Source organism: Artemia franciscana, chromosome 9 (assembly GCF_032884065.1).
Source record: "Artemia franciscana chromosome 9, ASM3288406v1, whole genome shotgun sequence".
Classification (NCBI taxonomy): Eukaryota; Metazoa; Arthropoda; class Branchiopoda; order Anostraca; family Artemiidae; genus Artemia; species Artemia franciscana.
The window spans coordinates 27,713,177-27,740,140 of record NC_088871.1 but is presented as its reverse complement, the minus strand read 5'-3'; the positions used below and the strand labels follow the sequence as shown (position 1 = coordinate 27,740,140).

The following is a 26,964-nucleotide window of genomic DNA, read 5'->3' as shown; positions in this document are numbered from 1 at the left end:
AGTTACTCACCATCTGGCTGTATGTATTCGACTCTAAAAGGGCTGTAGACAACCACTAGTCAAACTTTGACGCCAAGACCCATAGGGGGTGGGATGGGATGGCAGTTCCCTTCAAATATAGGATCCTTTCTTTAAGTTTTAGCTTTAATGTTCCTCTTTGCTTTCATTTGGCGAAACAACCTTTTTTTAGGGTTAATTTGCTCGAAGCCGAAAGCGCCACTGGTAATATAGCCTCTGAAACTGGAAAGATTTGTAAATAGTTTTTCAGTAATTCTAAATCAACTAGATCTTTCGTAATTTTTGGTCGATATGTCCCGGTTTGATTGTACTTACCATAAGGAGCTTGATAACCATTTGGGAAAATCCCCTCGCTTTGTTTGACCTTGTATGAATTATCGAATTGTGCTCATTTTTTGAAGTTGCAACATGGGAAGAACTCAGATGAAACTGCTTATTTTTGTTCTAGGTTCACAGAAGTTGGACTCTCGCCCGTACGTGGGTAGAACTGTCGTCGTTTCGTCTCGGAAACTCATCCGAGACATCCACAACAAAATGGGACAGGTTGATTTACAGGGTAAGTTCTCTTTTGTTTTAACGAATGATTAAATTGGAATCTTTCTGTGTTTTGTGTATCTAAACTCGGTTCAAACGGATGATTTCCCGCCGTGTGGTCATCTTCATAAGATTATGGGGAATGATTTCATGACTGTCCAAGAGTTGTAACTTTTGTCTTGAATATTGTGTTGCCAACGAAAAAATTGCCGTTGATTGACAAGTTTTTGACCACCAAAACTGACTCCAAGCCTGGAACTGTACTGTTTTTATCTGTTCTTGCAGTAGACAGGAAATCGTTCGCTTGAAGTCTAGTTACTTTTGGTGTTTTTGTATCGTCTAGTTTAAGGCCTATCGTAGACTTTTTTTTTAAGTATATCATTCATTTACAATCATAACCATATAACCAGTATGACGATGTAACAGTGGTTAAAGGGCTAAAAAGGGTTTTCAAACTTCCGGCTTACTGTTTATTGTTTTATATCTTAGGTGACCAAAAATGCTCGTACCATATTGCATGCTATACTTTGAAACACAAACAAGTCTGGAAAAGTAGTTTAAACTAAGTATAACTGAGAATCTTGCAATTTGAGCGCCTCAAAATTCACAAAAAAACGTATCGTATGTTTGGCCAAACGATTTTTCAATTTAGTTTATCGAGTTTGGTTTAGTGTAGTCTTTACGTCTCTGTGAAAAATCCCTTTTTTTTCTTTTTTAATTAATGAACAAAAAAAATCTTATGTATATCCAGGTGCTATGCTTATACTAAAAATGTGCAATTATTCGTGGCAAAATACTCGGGAAAAACAATTTAGATAATTTAAAACTTTGGATTAGTTACTTCTCGGGATTTTTATTTTATCTTTAATCTTTAGTTGGTTTTGCCACGCCCCAGCCATGCTGTCTGGGACGTTTGCTTCCTTCTGCCCTCCTAGATCCGGCTCTAATCTAAAGGCCTTGTTTAATTGTTTTCATTGGTTAAATTACTTCTTAGAATGTAGGGGAGCATGATCATTATTTGGACCAAAAGTTTTCATTAGCTTGAGCTCTAAGACTACCGAAAATAATTGTATCCTTCATATAAAAATGGCGCCAGATTCTTCAGCTAGATGTTGTAGTTCATGTAGATTATGCTCTCGTTTAACCTGGAACAAAAAACTGTTCTCGTAGGAATAATAAACTCGTTCTTATACCTATCCTGTAATGCTATGAAAGTAGTCTATGAGATGCGTCTTCAATTTTCCAATGTTAGGAACAAGCTAAAAAGTCAGAAGCTCATGTTTTTAATTATGTATATCTTCATTAATTGCTTCTGTTTTCAATATGTTTACCATATTTTTATGGTTACCGTTTTTTAGTGTTTACCGTATTTCGTGTTGCTTTTTTTCTTTTTTTGCATGCTTTATTTTGTAAAATTTGCAATTTTAGCAATGAATTGTGATAACGATTTATAAGGGTAATTTAGCCTTGTGTGTATTATCCAGTATTTATATTTGTATTTTGTGTTTAACTATGCATAATCGGTTTGCTGAATTTATTTTGCTTTGCATTATTTAATTTTCAAGTCAATAAAACGTGTATATTTGCTCAAATATCAAATTCATTTAGGATTATCTGTGGTCGAATTGGCTTCTTGGAAAATCATTTAATTTTGATGTGTTTGTGTTTCTTTTTTGTTTAATTTTCTTTTTCGGTAGCCTAATAACAGTTCGTACTGAAAAAACTCCATGAGGGAAGGAAAAAAGATGACCCAGCATTTCGAAGACTCGTTTTTATGGCACTTGGTATTAACCAAGTGACATATAGCAATCGCAAATTCTGTCGGTCTGTCTGTCGGTCTGTCTGTCGGTCTGTCGGTCCCGGTTTTGCTACTTTAGGCACTTCCAGGTAAGCTAGGACGATGAAATTTGGCAAGCGTATCAGGGACCGCACCAGATTAAATTAGAAATAGTCGTTTTCCCGATTTGACCATCTGGGGGGGGAGTGGGGGCCCGGTTAATTCGCAAAAAATAGAAAAAATGAAGTATTTTTAACTTATCAGGGGGTATTTGGATCTTAATGAAATTTCATGTTTGGAATGATATTGTGTCTTAGAGCTCTTATTTTAAATCCCGACCGGATCTGATGACATTGGGGGGAGTCGGAGGGGGAAAACCTAAAGTCCCGGTTTTGCTACTTTAGGCACTTCCAGGTAAGCTAGGACGATGAAATTTGGCAAGCGTATCAGGGACCGGACCAGATTAAATTAGAAATAGTCGTTTTCCCGATTTGACCATCTGGGGGGGGAGTAGGGGCCGGTTAATTCGGAAAAATAGAAAAAATGAAGTATTTTTAACTTATGAGCGGGTGATTGGATCTTAATGAAATTTGATGTTTGGAATGATATTGTGTCTCAGAGCTCTTATTTTAAATCCCGACTGGGTCTGATGACATTGGGGGGAGTTGGAGGGGGGAAACCTAAAATCTTGGAAAACACTTAGAGTAGAGGGATCGGGATGAAACTTGATGGGAAAAATAAGCGCAAGTCCTAGATACATGATTGACATAATCGGAACTTATTTGTTCTCTTTGGGGTAGTTGGGGGGGGGGGAGTAAGTCTTAAAAATTAGAAAAATGAGGTATTTTCAACTTGCGAACGGGTGATCGGATCTCAATGAAATTTGATGTTTAGAAGGATATCGTGTCTTAGAGCTCTTATTTTAAATCCCGACCAGATCTTGTGATGGGGGCGGGGAGTTGGGAGGGGGAACCTAAAACTTGGAAAACACTTAGAGTGGAGGGATCGGGATGAAACATGGTGGGAAAAATAAACACAAGTCCTAGATAGATGATTGACATAAACGGAACGGATCCGCTCTCTTTTGGGTAGTTGGGGGGGGGGGTTAATTCTGAAAAATTAGAAAAAATGAGGTATTTTTAACTTACGAACGGGTGATTGGATCTCCATGAAATTTGATTTTTAGAAGGATATCGTGGCTCAAAGCTCTTATTTTAAATCCTGACCGGATCTGGTGACATTGGGGGAAGTTTGGGGTGGGGAGACCTAAAATGATGGGAAACGCTTAGATTGGAGGGATTGGGATGAAACTTGGTTGGAAAAATAAGCAAAAGTCTTGCATACGTAATTTACATAATTGGAACGGATCCGCTCAATTGCGGGGGGGGGGGGGGTAATTCTGAAAAATAAGAAAAATAACGTATTTTTAACTTACGAAGGAGTGATCGGATCTTCATGAAACTTCATATTTAGAAGGACCTCGTAACTCTGATATCTTATTTTAAATCTCAACCGGATCAAACGTAATTGGGGGGGGGCAGTTGGGGGGACCGGAAATCTTAGAAAATACTTAAAGCGGTGAGATCAGGATGAAACTGGATGGGAAGAATAGAAACCTGTCTAAGATACGTGACTGACATAACTGGACCGGATCTGCTCTCTTTGGTGGAATTGGGAGGGGGGAGGTAATTTTGAAAATTGAGGTATTTGTAACTTACGAAAGGGTGACCAGATCTTAATGAAATTTGATATTTAGAAGGATCTTGTGCTATAAAGTTTAACTTTAGGTTCTGACCTTCTCACAAGTGGCAAATGAGCTCTTGGCTCTTGGCTCTTCCGACCTCGTACCATATGAGCTCTCGGCTCTTCCGACCTCGTCCAAATGAGCTCTTGGCTCTTCCGACCTCGTACCATATGAGCTCTCGGCTCTTCCGACCTCGTCACAAGTGCCATATGAGCTCTTAGCTCTTGTTTTTTATGGCACTTGGTATTAACCAAGTGACATATAGCAATCGCAAATTCTGTCGGTCTGTCTGTCGGTCTGTCGGTCCCGGTTTTGCTACTTTAGGTACTTCCAGGTAAGCTAGGACGATGAAATTTGGCAGGCTTATCAGGGACCGGACCAGATTAAATTAGAAATAGTCGTTTTCCCGATTTGACCATCTGGGGAGGAGTGGGGGGCCCGTTAATTCGAAAAAAATAGAAAAATTGAAGTACTTTTAACTTACGAACGGTTGATTAGATCTTAATGAAATTTGATGTTTGGAAGGATATCGTATCTCAGAGCTGTTATTTTAAATCCCGACTGGATCTGGTGACATTGGGGGGAGTTGGGAGGGGGAAACCTAAAATCTTGGAAAACACTTAGAGTGGAGGGATCGGGATGAAACTTAGTGGGGAAAATAATCAGAAGTCTTAGATACGTGATTTACATAATTGGAACGGATCCGCTCTATTGGGGGGGGGGTTAATTCTGAAAAATTAGAAAAAATGACGTATTTTTAACTTACGAAGGAGTGATCGGATCTTCATGAAACTTCATATTTAGAAGGACATCGTAACTCAGATCTCTTATTTTAAATCTCAACCGGATCCAGCGTCATTGGGGGGGGGGAGTTGGGGGGGACCGGAAATCTTAGAAATACTTAAAGCGGAGAGATCAGGATGAAACTGGATGGGAAGAATAAAAAACTGTCTAAGATACGTGACTGACATAACCGGACCGGATCTGCTCTCTTTGGTGGAGTTGGGGGGGGGGTAATTTTGAAAACTGAGGTATTTGTAACTTACGAAAGGGTGACCTGATCTTAATGAAATTTGATATTTAGAAGGATCTTATGCTTTAAAGCTCTAATTTTAAATTTCGACCAGATCCTGTGACATTGGGGGAGTTGGAGGGGGAAACCGGAATTCTTGGAAAACATGAAAATTGGGGTATTTTTAGCGTACGAATAGGTGATCGGATCTTAAAGAAATTTGATATTTAGAAGGCATTCATGTCTCAGAGCTCTTATTTCAAATCCCGACCAGATCTTTTGACATTGGGGGGAGTTGGAGGGGGAAATCTTGGAAAACACTTGGAGTGGAGGAATCGGGATTAAGCTTGATGGATAGAATAAGCAAATGTCCTTGATACATGATTGACGTAACCGTACTGGATTCGCTCTCTTTGGGGGAGCTAGGGAGAGGGGTTCAGTGATTTGGAGAGTTTGGTGCTTCTGGACGTGCTAGGACGATGGAAATTGGTAGGCGTGTCAGGGAGCTGCGAAAATTGACTTGATAAAGTCGTTTTCCCAGATTTGACCATCTGGGGAGCTAAAGGGAGAGAAAAAATTAGAAAAAAATGAGGTATTTATAACTTACGAATGGGTGATCGGATCTGAATGAATTTTGATATTTAGAAGGGCATCGTGACTCAGAGCTCTTATTTTAAATCCTGACCGGCATTAAGCCTCTGATTTTCCTTTTAAATCAATCTATTGATTCTTAGAATTGTGTTAGAGCTCATACCATATGGGCTTTTGGCTCTTAGCTCTTCTTGCCTCGTCACAAGTGCCATATGAGCTCTTAGCTCTTGTTTTTTCTCGAAATCATATGGGAAAGTAGTACACGCTTAATCAAACAATTTTATTGAATGAAATAGGCCTATAGTTTTACCAGAAAACCAATTCGGGTTAAGAAAAGGACCATGTTCAGATATAGCAGTTCTAAAACTGATTGATTGGATTAATAAATTTGAAGGTGAACTTGTACCTGCAGCTGTATTTTTGCAACCGAAAAAGAGTTTGGCACGGTGGACTACTCTGAGATCATTCAAGCTCGTGAAGGTTCAAGTTAAAGGTTCTACCTTGGAATGGTTTTATTGAATCTACATCAATGGTATCAGAGTGGTTGATTTTTGTCGAGAAGGAAGAAATTGGCCGCGGGGTCTCCCAATTTTCAAGCCTGGGACCCCCCTTTTTTTATCATTATCATTAATCCAGTCAAACATACCTGACCTAGACTGCTTCCATTCTATTTGCGTGAAATATGGATCTTCCTGGTATTACTTTCACTTTATGTTTTTTTAAAGGAAATTAATAATTTTCCGAGTTTCAAACATTTTCTCAACAAGATTTATTTGCCTTTAATTTCCTGGAACATTTTTCATTGTATTTTCTAGACATTTGTAAAGTGAAGGAAATTGTCAAATCATAGTTATTGGAAATTCGATACAAAGAGGAGCAGCAACAAAATACTCAGGTTTTTCAATTGTTGGAAACCTGTCATAAAAAAAAACAACATTCAAGTGCGATAACCGACAAATTAAGCAAAACCCGTTGGTGATGTAGGGTAAAAGGTACAGTTCCTCACAAAGTTTTCCAAGTAATTTATTTTTAAACATTTTCTTGTATATTACTCATGGAGTTTCAGTTTGGACGACTAAGTTTGTAAAGATTAAAAAAAACAATGCAAAATTTTACCATAAATCAGGGAAATTATTATCGAAATAGGGTTATACTGGTAATCTCCAAACTCGGGGGCATTTTAAAAAGAGTAATTACTTGAAAGATACTCCTAGTATTCCTGGTTTCAAGTCACAGGCAAAGCTCCTTTTATCTAGGGTGTAATTTCTGGGAGGAAACCTCCTCTAGGATGTCAATTTGTTTAATTTATTGTTCTCAATTTTTTTTCTAGCGTTTGAATGGTTATGTATGATTGATTGTTAGTGGAAAACCCTAAATGCCCTTTCAATCTTCATTGTCTTTCCTTGGAGGTGGAATATGGATCTTTTTTTCAATAGCTGTATCCCTATCCCTCGCTTCATCAAGTTGCCATAATGCTAAAACCTCCGAAAGTGCATAATAATGGACTTGGTTAAGTTGTAATTTAGAAATATGCAATATATTGTCATCTTGCATTAGTCTCTGTTGGAAGGGAATCTTCTCTCGAGCATCAATTGCGCAGAATTGCACATCCTTGTATTCTAGCTGAATAAATAAATCAAAGAAAGATGATCCCTCTCTGGCATGCCATACCTAAACTAACCAACAATCCAAATTGTTTATCCCTGTAAAATTTCTATCACTAAATATAATATCTGCTTTTTTTTCCTTTTAAACTCCATCAGTCCTTTGAATTCCTTTCAAAAACTCAGAAAAAGGATTAAATCGTCCTCCCAATCTCCACACATTGGGCAAAAGTTAGGACCTGCCTTTAACCTCACTCTTTTCATTTTTTTTGTTTTATTACCTTGCTTGTTAAAGATTATCAAGTTGCAAAAGATTTCCTTTCGCCGATATTATCCACTTCAATTTCTTAATATTGAGCCGTACAAAAAGTTCCTCTCCCCATTCTTTCTTAATCTTAGTATGCAGAGCAGAGAGAGAGAGAGAGATGGATGTAAATACTTAATGTTTCCATTTCTAAAATTTCTGACTCTGAAATGACATTCACTTTTCCCCCCTCCTCCCACCCCTTTTTAGCCCTAATCCATTCCCAATGTTCCACAGCCTAGCTTCTCCACAATTTTTAAAAATATGTCTTACTTGGCTATCCTGCTATCCCTAGAACCTTTTGTGCTATATCTCAAACACGGATTAGAATGCTGCCTTTAATAATCTTTCTTTTGGTACAGATACTGGTTTCTCCCAATACTTAGCCATGCTAACTAGTCCATTTACTCTTGCACTAATGAGCCTCAGATCACCCCTTAAAACTAACCTATTAAACTTGTCACTTATATCTAACAATGTCAAGCATGTATTCTACCATGGAGTTTTTTGAAAAGCATTTTTGTTTTGTTTTTTATGCCCTGTATCGTAGCTCGAAGAGGGGATAAGCAAAGGTCCTTCTAATTGAATTAGCATTTTGACATTCGTTATTATTTAAAAGTTAAATAAAACCGTGCATTTTGCTTTTCAGATCTATAACCTTTTACGTTAATTGCTTCAGAACTCAGGAGGGGTGGGGATCTTTGGACTCTGCATTAAATCTCAGTATGTTAGAGTTTTCCCGTAATAACCCATATCTTTCGTTTGCTTCGCATGTTTTATTCATCCTTTTATCTGCCTGCCCCTTCCAAATTGTAATCTTGTGTGCATGCCAGTTTTAACCAAATATGACTAAACTATTTTACAGAAAAAATTATTTTGACACCACGGAAAAAAACCGCTAAGTCAACAATCATATCCATAGAGCGAAGAAGGGCGGAGGCGCCAGAAGAAAATGGAGTTGATGGAAGCAAGGTATTCGTTGCTGGTGGACCACATAAAGGGATTGTTATCCAGAAGGATGCTTTAGCTGGTAATTATTTGTTGATTCACTAAGATCTATTACCCCGTGGTTTCAGCAGGAATGTAGCCAATATTTTACTACGGAGGGGTCTTTACTCATTTTGGTAAGCGGTACCTGACCGACAAAAAAGTGTCAATTTTTCCTTTCAGTGTTGGAAAAACACACCTTCGTATACCTAGCTTAATATTTGTGACTTCAAAAACCGTTAAATACAAACTTTATATTCCAATTTTAATCTCAGAATGGTTAACATGAAATTTTGAACCAAAAAGAAGTATAGAAAACTCGATCGAGTCAGCTACTGCGTGCTCGGCACAGGCAGCTGACAGTGTTCTGTTGATAGTTGCTAGCAGTATTTTTCTCTTCAAAAGCTAGATTGTAATCTTAGAACCTATGTTAGTAGTAGCATCCCTATTCAGCTTTCAAGCGGGACCCCTACCCGATATACTTTTGGGGTTGCTAACTCCTCATAGCACATCGTTTTATTTAAGTGGGGCCCTTTCCCAATACCACATCAGTCTATTTAAGTAGGGCCCTATCCCAATGTTCTATTGGAGTTGCTATTCCCTTGTATCCAGCTAGAAACTAATACGAGATTTAATATTTTCTGGAAACAATATATTCTTGATGTAACCATTCAATTGATACAAGCGTTATCACAACTTCCAGGGCGATAAGAACATTCTTGGGAATGCATACCAGATATTCTTTCTGAAACATCGCCACGAATACATGCGGCCAGTACCCCATTATCTCAGCCAAATATTTTGGTATATTATTCAATAATTGAAGAGATTTTGAAGTAGCATGATGTCTACTAAATTAAGTTTTGATATGGAATCTAATATACAATTGGATGAGATCTTTTTGTACTCTAGCGGTATCGAGCCGATTATTGATTATTGATTACTGATAATTTGTTATGGCTACAATCGGCCAGGTATCATTATTGTAATATAATGGCTCTGAGCATATCAATTTTCCATTACCGGGCTTGCGCATGAGTTTGGGTCTCCACATTCCCATTCAGGGCTCCATATCCACCACCTGGGCCCCAAGTCCCCCACCAGGGCCCCAAGTTTTGCCCCTCCCCTCAATGTTATTTTGAACTTCGAAATTTTTCTTTTCTTTGGAACTTCGAAACTTTTTTTAACACAATTTTGTTTTTGATAGATTTTTTGGGGGCTAAGAATTTTATTGGGACTTCGAATTATTTTGGAACATATAATGTTTGGACTTTGAAATTTTTGGGAACCACTTAAAAGATACAAATGTTGTTGACTCAGCTGTTATCTTAGATGACCAGATATGAGATTTATCACAGGATGTATTGTATTGTTTCACTGACTACGTTAATGATTACGTAAAACCAGATAACGTATTATTCTTGAAATTCTGGGAAACATTTCAATACATTCTCGGTGTCCTCAAAAAACTCTAAGTAAAAAGATTCAAATCTCCCCCCCAAAAAAACCGGAAATTTAATAAAATCAAAGGAAAAGTGCTTAGAAGCTAAAAATGTTGTTGACTCAGTTGTTCTGTCAAAAGACCAGATGTGAGAGCTGTCACAGGGACTCCTGAATTGGAAGCTATTTATGAAAACTTGGTGGTTATATGAGCCTATAGTTTCCGTCACAAACTTTATAGTCTATTGATCTCTTATCAATATTAAATAAAAAACAAGTTTTTTAAGTGAAAGTAAGAAGCGACATTAAAACTTAAAACGAACAGAAATTACTCTGTATATGAAAGGGGCTGTTCCCTCCTCAGCACCCCGCTCTTTACGCTAATGACTCTTCCTCTCAACTCTACTTTTTAAAACAGTAAAAAACTTTAGCATAAAGAGCGGAGTGCTGAGGAGGGAACATCCCCTTTCATATAAGGGGTAATTTCTGTTCGTTTTAAGTTTTAATGTCGCTCCTTACTTTTAGCTAAGAAAACTTGTTTTTTATTTAATTTCTGAACGCTTTTTAGCTAATGCATGTTTTGATTTTGGCTCTCAGCATATGAATAATTAAAACAAAATATGCATATTAATTTATTTTTTTTGGTTAAGTGGCTTTTTCATAGTTTTAATCGCATAGTAAAAATATACGTAACTTACGAAAAATTACGTAACGAACTTCTATATTCATACATTTTTACTGCGTATATGAGTAGGTTTGCCCCCTCGTCAATACCTCACTCTTTACACTAAAGCTTAAATTTTGTCCCAATTCCTTAAGAATGACCCCTGAATCACAAAGGCCGTAGAATAAATAGTTGAAATTACTAAAAATACTTTAGCGTAAAGAGCGAGGTATTAGGAGGAGGTGAGGCCCCTTACAAGCGTAACAATTTCTGTTCGTTGTAAGTTTTAATGTTGCTCCTTACTTTCAGTTGAAAAATACTTTTTCTTTTTTTTAAATTCTAGAAAATCCTGCGCCCTTTTAATGGAAATTCTCTTCCCCTATGATAAATTCCTCTATGGAAAGTTTCCCCCCACATTAAAAATTCCCCTCAACCCCGATCCCCCCCATCCTCAACCAAAAAATCCCCCTGAAAATGTCTGTACGCTTCCCAATAACCATTACTATATGTGAACACTGGTCAAAGTTTGTAACTTGCAGCTCCTCCCACGGGAACTGTGGGGGAGTGAGTCGTCCCCAAATACATAGTTATTAGGCTTTTTGACTATGCCGAATAAAATGGCTATCTCAGAATTTTGATCCGTTGACTTAAGTGACCAATTTTTTGGTCACTTAAAAAGGGCACTAGAACTTTTAATTTCCGTCAGAATGATTCTTTTCGTGACATTCTAGGACCACTGGGTCGATACGATCACCCCTTGGGAAAAAAACAACAAACAAACAAACGAACAAATAAACACGCATCCGTGATCTGTCTTATGGCAAAAAATACAAAATTCCGCATTTTTGTATATAGGAGCTTGAAACTTCTACTGTAGTGTTCTCCTATACGCTGAATCTGATGGTGTGACTTTCGTTAAGATTCTACTACTTTTTAGGGGTGTCTCCCCCTATTTTCTAAAATAAGGCAAATTTTCTAACTATTGATGGAAAAGACTAAACTTAATGAAACTTATATATTTAAAATTAACATTAAAATACGATTATTTTGATGTAACTATTGGTATCAAAATTCTGCTTTTTAGAGTTTCGTTTACTATTGAGCCAGGTCGCACCTTACTACAGTTCGTTATCACGAACCGTTTGATTCCACTATTTTGTTTTTTGTATTTAGTGGGCATTTGGCGGCTATCTTGTTTGTTATATTTGTAATTAGTGACTTCTTATGCTCCGAATGCTATTTTGAGGGAAATAAAACATTATATGTTAAATTCAGGCCTGCTGTGTTTTTTAATAAGACAATCACATTACAATATTAGTGATATTGAGAGTTTTTTCTAAATTTTTAAAGCTGGAGAGAGGAAGTGGGTTTGCCGAGGATCCTTCGTTGGGTCTTTTGGTCCCACTGATTAAGAATGAAGTTTACCAATTAATCAAACAGTTCGTGGTGACGAAGTATAAGTAAGAAGCGGCTTGGATCAATAGAAACCAAAACTCTAAAAAACGGAATTTTGATATCAATAGATACGTCAAGGGAATTGGATTATTATGCTGATTCCAAATATATAAGATTCATCAAGTTTTGTGTTATCCATCAAAGACTACGAGCCTAAGGAAATTTGCCTGATTTTCAAACAGTTCGTGGTAACGAACTGTAGTAAGGAGCGACCCGGCTCAGTAGTAACCAAAACTCTAAAAAAGCTAAGAAAACTTGTTTTTTATTTAATTTCTGAACGCTTTTTAGCTAATGCATGTTTTGATTTTGGCTCTCAGCATATGAGTAATTAAAACAAAATATGCATATTAATTTATTTTTTTTGGTTAAATGGCTTTTTCATAGTTTTAATCGGATAGTAAAAATATACGTAACTTACGAAAAATTACGTAACGAACTTCTATATTCATACATTTTTACTACGTATATGAGTAGGTTTGCCCCCTCGTCAATACCTCACTCTTTACACTAAAGCTTAAATTTTGTCCCAATTCCTTAAGAATGACCCCTGAATCACAAAGGCCGTAGAATAAATAGTTGAAATTGCTAAAAATACTTTAGCGTAAAGAGCGAGGTATTAGGAGGAGGTGAGGCCCTCACAAGCGTAACAATTTCTGTTCGTTGTAAGTTTTAATGTTGCTCCTTACTTCCAGTTGAAAAAAACTTTTTCGTTTTTTTTAATTCTAGAAAATCCTGCGCCCTTTTAATGGAAATTCTCTTCCCCTATGATAAATTCCTCTATGGAAAGTTTCCCCCCACATTAAAAATTCCCCCCAACCCCGACCCCCCCCGTCCTCAACCAACAGTTCGTGGTAACGAACTGTAGTAAGGAGCGATCCGGCTCAATAGTAACCAAAATTCTAAAAAAATGGAATTTTGTTAGCAATAGCTACATCAAAAGAATCGCATTTTAATGCTGATTTTAAATATATAAGTTTAATTTATATATAAGTTTACCCATCAAAAGTTACGAGCCTGAGAAAATTTGCCTCAGTTTAGAAAATAGGGGGAAACACCCCGTAAAAGTCATAGAATCTTAACGAAAATCACACCATCCGATTCAGCGTATCAGAGAAACATGCTGTAGAAGTTTCAAGCTCCTATCTACAAAATTTGTATTTTTTGCCAGAAGGCAGATCACGGATGCGTGTTTATTTTTTTTTCATTTTTTTATTTTTTTTTCCAGGGGTGATCGTATCGACCCAGTGGTCCTAGAATGTTGCAAGAGGGTTCATTCTAACGGAAATGAAAAGTTCTAGTGCCCTTTTAAAGTGACCAAAAAAATGGAGGGCACCTAGGCCCCCTCCTACGCTGATCATTTTCCCAAATTCATCGGATCAAAATTCTGAGATAGCCATTTTATTCAGTATAGTCGAAAAACCTTATAATTATATCTTTGAGGACGACATACTACCCCACAGTCCCTGTGGGAGGGTCTTTAAGTTACAAACTTTGACCTGTGCTTACATATAGTAATGGTTATTGGGAAGTGTACAGATGTTTTCAGAGGGATTTTTTGGTTGGGGGGGAGTTGTTGAGAAGTGGGGGATGTTTGGGGAACTTTCCATGGAGTAATTTGTCATGGGGGAAGAAAAATTCCATGAAGGGAGCGCAGGATTTTCTGGCACTATTAAAAAAAAAATATGAAAAAGTTTTTTCATCTGAAAGTAAGGAACAGCATTAAAACGAATAAAAATTACTACGCATATTAGGGGATTCGTCCCCTCCTCAATACCTCACTGTTTACGCTAAAGTATTTTTAGTAATTTCAACTATTTATTCTACGTCCTTTGTGATTCAGGGGTCATTCTTAAGGAACTGGGACAAAACTTAAGCTTTGTTGTAGAGAGCGAGGTACTGCTGAGGGGGTAAACCCCTTCATATACGTAATAAAAATATACGAATCAAAAGTTCGTTGCGTAAGCTAATTCGTAAGTTACGTATATCTTTTACTAATAAAAACGTTTGTAAAAAATTAAATGTTCTAGTTGCCTTTTTAAGTAACCAAAAAACTGGGGGGGGGCGACTAGGCCTCCTCCACCGCTTTTTTCCCAAAATCATTCGACCAAAACTATGAGAAAGCCATTTAGCCAAAAAAATAAATATACAAATTTCGTTTTAATTATTCATCTGTGGAGAGCCAAAATCAAAACATGCATTAACTCAAACACGTTCAGAAATTAAATAAAAAAAAACAAGTTTTTTTAACTGAAAGTAAGGAGCGACATTAAAACTTAAAACGAACAGAAATTACTTTGTATATGAAAGGAGCTGGTCCCTCCTCAAAGCCCCGCTCTTTGCGCTAAAGTTTGACACTTTCTCTCAACTCTACTTTTTAAAACAGTAAAAAACTTTAGCGTAAAGAGCGGGGCGTTGAGGAGGGATCAGTCCCTTTCATATACGAAGTAATTTCTGTTCGTGTTAAGTTTTAATTTTTTAAGTTTTTTTAACTGAAAGTAACTGAAAGTTGTTATTTATTTAATCGATAAAAGGAAGAAACACCCCAGAAAAGTCAAGGAATCTTATCGAAAATTTCACCACCTGATTTAGGGTATCGGAGAGCCTTACTGTAGACGTTTAAAGCTCCAGTTTGGAAAATGAGGAATGGCATTTTTTGCCAGAAGATATATTACCGATGCGTTTTTTTTTCTTTCCAGGTCTGATTGCATCGAACCAATGGTCCTGTAAGATAGGGAGAGGGCTCATTTGAATATAACTTAAAGGTTCTACTGCCCTTTCTAAGTGACCAACACAATTAGTGGTCAACTAGTATAAAAAATGTTTATCCCTCTTTAAATGCCTTTTTTGTGGAAGTTGTCCAATCAAAATTTTTAGACAGCCATTTTGTTGTGCATAATCTTTGCTATCTCATCGAGTCATTAACTTCAATACATTATAAAAAAAAATGGTTTCTCAAACGGTATATCCTTGTTTATTTAGGCACTGTAATCTTAACTTTCTATTCACAACTGACTTTGTATTTTACGCAAGGTCTAAACACCGAATGAATCTCTAACTGCAGAAAGAAATAGAAAAATGATGCCAGGTGCAGAACTGAAATGCAAAAATAAACGAAACTTTTTTAAGAAAGGCATAGATTTTACTACTCTCCAAATAACGATGTGCATTAAGAAGTAAATTTCAGAAAAAAAAAACACTTTCCTGAAATTTCTTTTTGTGAAGAAAGTCCATATTAAAGTAAATGGTTTGAAACATTGTTTGTTTGTCAAATTTGATTACCAAAAGTTGGTCTTAATCCAAAAATTTCCTGTGAATTTTAAACTACTAGTTCATCAATAACAGAAAGTTGGCTCGGTTTCTGAGGTCATAAAGCAATTTTTCAAACACCAAAAACCAGGATAGAATTGTTTAAGAATAATAAGGCACGCATGAGGGAAAGAACTTAGCCGTCAACTTTATTCTAATAGCAGAAAATAATGTATTCCTTGCATATTGTATTGAGTTTGGTTCTCGTGGTGAGGAAGTGGAAAGTGATTAGTGATTTGAGTATTACTCTTCTTCCGCTCTTATTGTGTTTTCTTAAAAACTGCATGTGGAGCAGTAATCCCTGATCAAACAGTTCGTGGTAACGAATTGTAGTAAGGAGCGACCCGGCTCAATAGTAACCAAAACTCTAAAAAATTGAATTTTGATATCAATAGCTACATCAAAAGAATCGCATTTTAATGCTGATTTTAAATATATAAGTTTCATCAAGTTTAGTCTTACCTATCAAAAGTTACGAGCCTGAGAAAATTTGCCTTATTTAGGAAAATAGGGGGAAACACCCCCTAAAAGTTGTAGGATCTTAACGTCAATCTTAAAAATGAGATCTTATTAGAAAATATTAAAAAATAGGATCTTAAAAATGACACCATCAGATTCAGCGTATCAGAGAACCCTACTGTAGAAGTTTCAAGCTCCTATCTATAAAAATGTGGAATTTTGTATTTTTTGTGGTGCGTGTTTATTTATTTTTTTTTTTTTTCCCAGGGGGTCATCGTATCGACCAAGTGGTCCTAGAATGTCGCAAGAGGGCTCCTTCTAACGGAAATGAAAAGTTCTAGTGCCCTTTTTAAGTGACCAAAAAAATTGGAGGGCATCTAGGCCCCCTCCCACGCTCATTTTTTTCCCAAAGTCAACGCATCAAAATTTTGAGATAGCCATTTTGTTCAGCATAGTCGAAAACCATAATAACTATGTCTTTGGGGATGACTTACTCCCCCACAATCCCTGGGGGAGGGGCTGCAAGTTACAAACTTTGACCAGTGTTTACATATAGTAATGGTTATTGGGAAATGTACAGACGTTTTCAGGGGGATTTTATTTTGTTTGGGGGTGGGGCTTAGGAGAGGGGGCTATGTTGGAGGATCTTTCCTCGGAGGAATCTGTCATGGGGGAAGAAAAATTCAATGACAAGGGTGCAGGATTCTCTAGCATTACTATAAGAAAACAATGAAAAATAAACATGAAAACGTTTTTTCAAATGAAAGGAAGAAGTAGCATTGAAACTTAAAACGAACAGAGATTATTACGCATATGAGGGGTTCTAAAAATACTTTAGCATAAAGAGCGAAGTATTTAGGAGGAGATAAATACCTTGCTATTTATGCTAAAGTATTTTTAGTAATTTCAACTATTTATTCTACGGCCTTTCTGATTCAGGGGTCATTCTTAAAGAATTGGGACAAAACTTACGATTTAGTCTAAAGAGCGAGGTATTAACGAGGTTACAAACCCCCTCGTATACATAATAAAAATATAAGGTTATGAAAGTTTGTTACGTAAGTTAATTCTTAAGTTACGTATATTTTTTACTAATAAAAACGTTCGTTAAAAATTACAAGTTCTAGTTGCCTTTTTAAGTAACCGAAAAATTGGAGGGCAACTAGGTCTCCTTCTCCACCCCTTATTTCTCAAAATCGTCTGATCAAAACTAAGAGAAAGCCATTTAGCCAAAAAAAGAATTATTATACAAATTTCATTCTAATAATTTATATGCGGAGAGCCAAAACCAAACATGCATTAATTCAAAAACGTTCAGAAATTAAATAAAAAAAACTAATTTTTTTAGCTGAAAGTAAGAAGCGACATTAAAAATTAAAACGAACAGAAATTACTCCGTATATGAAATGAGTTGTCCCCTCTGCAATCCCTCGCTCTTTACGCTAAATTTTGACTCTTTGTCACAATTCTACTTTTTAAAACAATTAAAAGCTTTAGCGTAAAGAGCGAGGGATTGCGGAGGGGACAAGTCATTTCATATACGGAGTAATTTCTGTTCGTTTTAAGTTTTAATGTCGCTCCTTACTTTCAGCTAAAAAAATTAGTTTTTTTTTATTTAATTATGCTAAAAATACGTAGCCTATATCAGCTTGCGAACACAATAATAATAAGGTAATTCTGGGAAATTGTGCTTAACCTCCCAAATCAAGAAACACCCTGTTTGCCTTGTATTTAAATTGAATAAGGCGCTAATAAAAGTGGTAACTGAGTAGGGCTAATTCCCCTTTCACAATGAGATTATGTTTATATCGACAAATATTAGCACTAATGTAAGCCAATAAGAATTTTTCGTAGAAATTTTTCCTCCAGTCAAAAAATTCCATGAAAGCTCTGATTGGCTTAAATTAGTGTTAGTTAAATCTTGTTATTGTGAAATCTCATTGTGAATGGGGATAAGATAGCTGACAGATCTTATGACTTGGCATTTCTTGCTTCTTCACATTTCTTTAGCAGTCCTGGAAAACTAAATTCCAAGTTCAAATGCGCTAGAACTAAAAAACTGGCGGGTATAAACTAGTTATATACAACAGTTGCTATGCGGTGGTTGTCTGATTTAGCATGATCGGTTTATTTTAATATGCCAAAATGGGTGTTAGCATCTTCTACTTAGTTTTTTTTTTCACTTTTGGTTCTTGGTAGTCGATTACGACCACTCTTTTGTGTTCAATTACTTGGACACTTTCCTTAGTTTACCTATTATCTTAAAACAAAATCAATAAGACATGGCAAGACTATTCATCTATCTTAGATGGTTTATTAATTTAGTTGCTCGTAGTCAAGGAGCCACTGGACAGAAATGTTTGATGCTTATGGTGTTTGGTTGTCAGCAAGCAAAAGTTATGTGAATACAATCTGATGTAATAATTCACGTACTGTACGGAAATCAAAGTTATACAGTCGACTAGGGTCTGCAACGTCCCAATCCCTTCAAATACCCGGAAAATAGGCCTCAACTGACAAAAATTCTTTCAAATCAATAAAAAAAAAATCCCTACTGCTCCAAAATTGTTCACTTAGTGCTCAAAACAAAGGGAATTGAATGACGTTCAATATTCTTTTTTCAAAATTGCTTCATCTTTTGCTGTTCAGTTGTAAACCTTAAAAACTGATAAAAAAAGATGATCTTCATCCATCTTAAATATATGCCTCCATAAGGTAGATTCGTCATTAATGGATTCTGTGTGAAATCTAATATTTGACAAAATGAGTGACCTGTAAATATTTTATATATATTTTTTTTTCAAAGACGTTTCATTTTTGAACTATTTGTAAAAAAGTCGGAGTGACCCAATTTTTAGCTCGCATGAGTTCAAGTTCTTTTCATGCTAATTTTCATGCTAATTTCGCCGCATGACGAATTAGCACTATTTTGTATAATACAACGGGAAATAAAAATGTTTAAAGTAGGTGCCTACAAAGTGAGTTATACTCGAAAATCGATAAGCGAGATATACTCGAATGCCCCTCTCCTGGTAGATTTCAGTTAGGCTACTTAGCCGAACAGAAAAATTCTGTCAAAGCAATAGAATCTATGGAGGATCATGATGCTGCTACTTGAGTGGAGCCTGACTTGCTTGATTGAGTACCTAGCAGAGATGCAAAGCTTACACCCAAGAGCAGGCCTATGTCAGGCATTTTCCAATAGACGGTGTAATGTGAAGTGGCGAAGTGCCAAATTCAATTGCATATCCTGTGATCATGCGACCGAATTCACTGTTAACTTGGAGTCAAAAATGCAGGTTGGAATGACACAGATTACTATGAACGAATTGACACTTTTGAAAAATATTTTAACTCTTCTTTTTTATGCCTTAGTCTCAGCTAAATTCGGTGAAGGGTATTTCACACCAAAGTGAGTTTGACACCACTCATCCTGAAAATCAGCCTTCCATCATCCTGCGGTAGCGCAAAGCTGCATATAAATGCATAAGAAGTCTGTTTTGGAGTCCAGGCTCAACCCTTTTTAATGCAGTGATACAGCGCTTGAACGCTAATTAGACGGAGATAAAGCTACTTTTAGCAAAATGAAGGTCGTGAATAATGAACAGGCGAAACAGAAAAAGAAAATCTGGAAATTTTAGTATCGTAAATAGTGTCATCAATCTTGAACTTCAAACTGTCAAAAAGGTATTGGTGAGCGTTGACATTGCTGGATACAGGGGACTTTACTATCTGAAGTGTTTGCTTTCTAATGAGCTTTATACATCCTCTATATTCGAGAGATGTGTCATTTCTTGGAAGGTTGTATATCGGTCAGGAACAAAGCCAGCTCTTGGAGTATTTGAAAACAAAAGCAGTTTGAATGAATACCCAGTTAACGCTAACGTTAACTGGGTAACTGCTAAAAAGCAGTTAATGAGGTTAATGTTGAGATTGAGTTGGTTCACTCATAGGGCTGGACCTAATTTCATGCCGCAGAAGTCCAACCGAAGCGGCAAACATTTAGGAGTATGGTAGACGAATATTTTCTACTCCTGTGTCTTTTAATGGTGACATTGAAGAACTGCATATCTTTGCAGATAGATATGATGGAATATTTTGACATGGTGACGAAGAACGCAATATTGCTTCAAGCAGGCTTAACTGTTCACCTCTCTGGAGATTTTTGAGACTGAACGAAGAGAGTAGTACTCACCGGAAGAATAAGTACTAAAATAGAAGTTGAACAGCATTGAGTTGTACTCGTGAAGAGGCGGATACTACAGTTGTATTGCGCACCTTGGACTGTTTGAAGAAGGGTATTGATATTGAATATGTTGATGTGAATGATACAGACGTTATTATCCTTTTGCTGTATCAGTATAAGCTATTCCTTTGACACTACTCAATTTGTAGAAAGTGGAAAGTTTTTGTCCGATTCCATTAATACTCAGCGCCTATACATCAATTTTGCAGGAATTCACTAAATGTTTAGTTTTTATTCAATCTGCCTTCTTAATATGCTTTCGGGCTGTGAAGCAGTTCGTATTATACACTCTAACGAAAAAGAGTGGTGGCGAAGACTATCAGGAAAAGGGATTGCAGGAAAAGGTTGCTTTGCCTTTGAAAGAGATAGAGAGATCAAAACTTGAGTCTTCCGTGCAAGAGAACTTGCTTTGTATTTGCTAGAGTCATTATTGGCGGATACGGTAAAGATATATACCTCTTTACCTTACTTGATGACTTGTAAATACATTTATACCCTTAAAAATTAGAGCTCAATTATTTGCCGTCATCTGACGTTGCCTTTGAGTGCCATGCTAAGTGCTTTTACCTCCAGTTGGATATTTTTTTTTACAACTGAACCGACCAAAAACACTGTTTTTGTATTTCGTACAGTCTGGATAGATATTTCAGGATGTTGAGGTTAGGCCCGTTGTTTCCACCCTTAAGGCACTCCCAATGCTTTTCGGTACAAAATTTTTTCTTCTGCGAGAAATTGACCTTGTGATTTGTTTTGTGGCTGTGGTGGAAAATTTTGAATGTTTTTTTTTTATTGCGTGGTGGGACTTTTTGAATCTTTGAATGCTCTATAGTTAATCTTGTTCTACAGTTTCAAAGTTTCCTCTATCTATAATTCAGACTCTCATGGAAAAATTTTACATGATGGGTCCACATTTTTAAACTTTGTTTATTAATAGGTACAATACACGAAATAGCTACCTGTTGCTATTAAAAGAGCATTCCAGTCTTTTTACCTCATATTATTAGTAATTTTACTTATATATTCGCTTCAGGGTCACACATGGGGCTAGCTCCTTCCATCATTTTTGAGTCTTAAAAGGGAACTAGAACTTCCAATCATTAACCAAATGAGCCTCCCCTTAAGTCTTTACAACCATCCCTTCCATAAAAACCTAAAACACCCCCCTGAACGTAATGTATGTATGTAAATATTTCATTTGTGAGAAACAGCCTAGACCTTGCGACTTGCTTTGTGGGTGCATGTATGTGTGGAAGGGGGAATATATGGGTGAATAAAAATGCATAAGTTTCACATGCTCAACTATTATCTTCTCAAGTCTGTTTGCTAATGCGTGCAATACATGAAATAGTTAGCAGTTGCTATCAGAAAAACATTCCTGTCTTTTTTGTTCACATTATTCGTAATTTCACTTAGGAATGAAAAAATATATCTCCAAAACAAAAAAATTTAGCTAGTACCTTGCCTCAAACCTTGCAACTTACTTGATGGCTGTGGGGTGGTGGTGGTTGTCTGAATGTTTATTCTGGCTTTAATTTGGCGATTGATAAGTTTGGTATACTGAGATATCATCTTCTAATGTTTGTTTGTTTATAAGTGCATGCATGGAATAGTTAACAGTTGTCATCAGAAGAGTAACAGTCTTTATTGTTCATACTATTAGTAATTTCACTTGGGCGTGAAACGATATTTATTTTCAAGGTAATGCACGTAAATTTCTTAGTTAATGTATTTACTAATGAATATAGAGAGGTATTTTTTCGGTTTCAGCGTATAACTGTTCGCTACTAGACAGACACCTGAATTTTAGAATCTTTCTCGACAGAAGCTAAAGTCGCTGCCAAGAAAAAATGTCCTTCGGAAACTTGGCTGTTTTGCAAATCAACTGAAAGTTAAATCGCAACTGCAAAAAGGAAATGCATCCAAATATCCAAACTTAAGAGAAGGAACAGAAAACTGCTCACCTAGGGATACTTAGAACTAAAGCATTATGTCATGAGCACTTTATTCAGCGCTTGTGATTTCATTTTTGCAGTTCAATTTACCAATGAACGATAGTTTTTTCTTCTTCCTGCGGATAGTTATTTAGCCAGTACTTAAATCTGGCTTTCGATTGTTTTAGAGAATCCGTAAATAACGGTCATTTTTAGGGTCGAACTAAAATCTTCAATTCGGTCAGTTTTGCAAAATTAAGATTCAATTGTCGATAACAAGTAAATAACAAAGTACCTAAAACAAAGAACGACGTTCGGTTTCAACAACTAACATATCTATTCTTGCAATAAGAGTTTCTGTTGTTCAGGGGGAAACTGGTAATAAGCATTACAAGTTTTATCTATGGTCACGGATCATACAAATACGTCATTGACCGGTAGGGCTAATAATATACAATGTTCAAATGTAATGGATCTGAATTTCACTGATTTTACAGTACAGTAGCAATAACCACTAGTAAATCCAAAACATGGGGAGGCAATATTCATTTATACTTGATAAACCATAAACCCTAGAAAGAAGAAAAACAAACAAAGAAACCAGTTTGGTATCAGGTTAATATTATAGAACTCATGTTCGCAGGCTACGTAAAGTCTTAAAGGAACTCTGACCTATGGGTAAGAGATATGTAGCATTATAAGCAGTAGTGTCTATATCATTAGGTTTGAAGTCGTTTGAACCCTCTAAAGGGGCAGCTAAGGTCCTAACTCTTAATTTTTACCCTAGTAAATTTTTTGATATCCAGTAAACCCTTCTTATAAAAAGAAAAATAAGTTTTTTTTTCAACTCAAAGTAAGGAGCAGCTGTAAAGCTTGAAATGAATAAAAATTATTCCGTATATGAAAGGGATTGCCTCTTCCTCAGCCCTCGCTCGTTATGCTAAAGTTTTTAAAGTGCATTAATAAAGTCTTTTATTCTAATTAAACAGTCCTTGTGTTTCAAGAGTTGTTCTTCAAGAATTGGGTGACTTAAGTCCAACTTTAGCGTAAAGAGTGGGGCTTGAGGAAGGGGCAGCGCTCTTGCATATAGAATAATTTCTGTTCGTTCTGAGTGCTCTAAAAAGGTTTTCTTTTATTCTAATTAAATGGCCCTTGTGTTTCAAGAGTTGTTCTTAAACAATTGGTTGACAAAGTCCAACTTTAGCGTAAAGAGCGGGGCTTGAGAAAGGAGCAGTGCTCTTGTATACGGAATAATTTCTGTTTGTTCTGATTGTTTATGCTCCTGCTTACTTACAGTTGAAAAACTAGTTTTTTTATATTTAATTTCTGATCTTTTTCAAATTATTCCAAGAAATCCGCCTGTCCTCTTCGTGAAAAATGTCCCCGAAAAGTCGCTACCCTGCAAAAAGTCCCTTGGAAAATTCACTGTAGAAATTTCTCCCTACAATTATTCGATTTTTTTTCATTTATTATCTGATCGGTTTTCAAACCATACCGGCAGTTTTTCCCCTCTCTCCTTTAAGAATTTTTCTTTCCATGACACCAACCATAGAAAGTTCCTCTCGAAAATTTCCGAATGTTTCCCAATAACAATTGCTATAAATAAACACTGGGCAAACTGTATAACTTACAGCCCTTCAGCCCCTTCCCTCGTGTAAAGTTTCCCCTTGAAAACCCCACGAAAAATTATCCCAAAAATCGCTGTGTTTCCCAATAAGAAATAATATATGTAAACAATGGGAAATTGCATAACCTACATCCCTTTCCCCAGGGACTCTGGGGGGTCATTCCATTCCAATAGGCATAATTGTTGGAATTAAAATATGCTGAATCAAACGGCAATCTAAAAATTTTGATAGGATGCCATTACAGGAAAATGAATAAAAATTATTCCGTATATGAAAGGGATTGCCTCTTCCTCAGCCCTCGCTCGTTATGCTAAAGTTTTTAAAGTGCATTAATAAAGTCTTTTATTCTAATTAAACAGTCCTTGTGTTTCAAGAGTTGTTCTTCAAGAATTGGGTGACTTAAGTCCAACTTTAGCGTAAAGAGTGGGGCTTGAGGAAGGGGCAGCGCTCTTGCATATAGAATAATTTCTGTTCGTTCTGAGTGCTCTAAAAAGGTTTTCTTTTATTCTAATTAAATGGCCCTTGTGTTTCAAGAGTTGTTCTTAAACAATTGGGTGACAAAGTCCAACTTTAGCGTAAAGAGCGGGGCTTGAGAAAGGAGCAGTGCTCTTGTATACGGAATAATTTCTGTTTGTTCTGATTGTTTATGCTCCTGCTTACTTACAGTTGAAAAACTTGTTTTTTTATATTTAATTTCTGATCTTTTTCAAATTATTCCAAGAAATCCGCCTGTCCTCTTCGTGAAAAATGTCCCCGAAAAGTCGCTACCCTGCAAAAAGTCCCTTGGAAAATTCACTGTAGAAATTTCTCCCTTTAATTATTCGATTTTTTTTCATTTATTATCTGATCGGTTTTCAAACCATACCGGCAGTTTTTCCCCTCTCTCCTTTAAGAATTTTTCTTTCTATGACACCAACCATAGAAAGTTCCTCTCGAAAATTTCCGAATGTTTCCCAATAACAATTGCTATAAATAAACACTGGGCAAACTGTATAACTTACAGCCCTTCAGCCCCTTCCCTCGTGTAAAGTTTCCCCTTGAAAACCCCACGAAAAATTATCCCAAAAATCGCTGTGTTTCCCAATAAGAAATAATATATGTAAACAATGGGAAATTGCATAACCTACATCCCTTTCCCCAGGGACTCTGGGGGGTCATTCCATTCCAATAGGCATAATTGTTGGAATTAAAATATGCTGAATCAAACGGCAATCTAAAAATTTTGATAGGATGCCATTACAGGAAAAAGGGCATGAGAGGGGGGTTATTTGCCATCCAATGTTTTGATCACTTAAAAAGGGTTATAGAACTCATAATATCAGTTCAAATGAACCCTCTCCCAATCTTCTAGGACCATTGGTTCGATGAGATTACCCTGAAAAAAACCGCAACCATCCTCTTTACTTGGGCATAAATGCAGAATTCCACATTTTTTAAAGAGAATAGTAATAGTTTAATCATCTGTAATAGAGTTCTGTTATATGCTGAGTCTGATGCTGCGATCTTCGTTAAGATTGTTTGACTCTTTGGACGTGTTCCCCCCTTTTTTCCGATCAGACACATTTTCTCAGGCTCGTAGCTGTAGCATCAAACTTAATGCTTTTTATATATTTGGAATCAGCATAAAAAACTAATTCTTTTGATGCCTTAATTGTTATCAAAATTCTTCTTTTAGAGTTTGGTTACTATTAGGCCGAGAGTTACTATTGGGAGATATTCGCTCCTTATTTACAATTCGTTATCACGTACTTTTTGTCCAGAAGGCAACAACATTGACGTTTCCTAACAGGTATCGGATCAAGCATGATCATCGGAGAGCGTAATTTTACCTGTTTACCAGCCTGCATAATAATTAGCCTGATGAAGAGATGTCTACCCTCCCTCCCTGCCACTGACCCCTTTTACAGAGGCCAGATCAGGTACCTACCGTAAAGATGTGCACATTGCAGCAAGTATGAACCACGGTTCAAAGTTGCAGAGCGACACAGACAATAATGTCTTTCTGATTGGACTCGTACCGCTAAAATGCGCGAGCATTTTACCCTTTACCCAGCACAAAGTCAGGGATAGATAGATACATGCTTTATATAATATAATATACTTAAAAATACAAAAAAAACATTACCCCCAACAGAGAGCAGAGCTCGTAAGGTTGGGTGTGTAAATAATAGGGCATATACAAGACAAGACAAGATCTTTTATTGACCAAAGTACATTATAAATAATTTTCTAAACTGGACGACGGGGAGCAGGACTCGATGTGTCGGCTATAAAACAGAGGTAAGAAAATGTCGAAATGACAAAATCCAAAAACTAAACACAATCGGCAAATTGTATGAAATATAAAATAAACTATATGAAGGATTTTGGGGATTAGAACCCTAGAGTAAATTTTTTCCTCCCTCTGCTAGTGTGCCCGTCCTATATCATTTTCAAACATTGCTAATTAATTGTATAAAGCCATTCTAGCCATTGCTAGCGCAAAAAATTTCATTGTTTCTTTTTTTGCAGCAATTCCTGACAATTCTCCACCTAAATTAACTTTGGAATTCCGTGTTTTCCTGGTAAGTTCTGCTACAAATGAACATTCACAAGAATCAAGAACTCTATGGTTTTGGTTTAAAGATGGTCTTTTCCACACTGAAGAGGCTTGTAGTGCTCAAGAATTTTTCAAGGATCTAGTGTCGCCTGTTGATTTTCCTAGAGGTAAACAGAAGCATTGATCTTGTGTTTGTAAAGCTTGAATATAATGGAGCTACACACATTATTTGTAAACTAGAAAACAGTATTTAAAAGGGAAACGTATAGGCTTGCTGATGAAAGTTCTTGGATAACTTGATTTTTCTACTAGAAATTTGAGAGGTTGGAATATTCAGGTCAAATAAATTTGTTTTGTAAATGTTTGCTAAACATTTTTGTCTCTAATCTAATAAAATGTTTTGCAATGTGAACCTCCATGGGACTTCAGAATCTAGGCTATGAGAAATATAGTAGCTAGATACAGGGACGGATCTAGACCTTACAGTGCCCGGAGCAAGAATGATAGTTGGTGCCCCTTCCAGGTCAACAAACCCATTATAGATATCAGATTGTGATTATTCTACTTCTTTAAAGGATGTATTTATTTATTTAATTGCTTTATGTGTACAATAAGGTTCAAGAAAAACTCTAAGATTCAATGTAACCGTGTTTTATTGGTGACCGAGTACACATACAATTTAGATTATACACAATCAATAGTATACTGTAGATTATTTTAAAAAA

At 36.4% G+C, this 26,964-nt stretch overlaps 1 protein-coding gene and 1 long non-coding RNA gene across 11 annotated transcripts in view; one reads left to right on the top strand and one right to left on the bottom strand.

The window, feature by feature from the left end:
* LOC136031220 (uncharacterized) overlaps positions 1-431 on the bottom strand; it is a 43,409-nt gene extending 42,978 nt beyond the window's left edge. Inside the window, exon 1 of the long non-coding RNA XR_010618461.1 lies at positions 334-431. This is a non-coding gene — a long non-coding RNA (uncharacterized LOC136031220). The remainder of the gene's footprint in view (positions 1-333) is intronic.
* Positions 1-26,964, top strand: part of LOC136031218 (uncharacterized) — a 128,034-nt gene that overhangs the window by 43,915 nt on the left and 57,155 nt on the right. For all 10 annotated transcript variants that reach the window (XM_065710607.1, XM_065710604.1, XM_065710603.1 and 7 more), the window contains exons 2-4: positions 467-574; positions 8,450-8,614; positions 26,212-26,406. In XM_065710607.1, the coding sequence (XP_065566679.1) occupies positions 467-574; positions 8,450-8,614; positions 26,212-26,406 (468 nt within the window). The remainder of the gene's footprint in view (positions 1-466; positions 575-8,449; positions 8,615-26,211; positions 26,407-26,964) is intronic.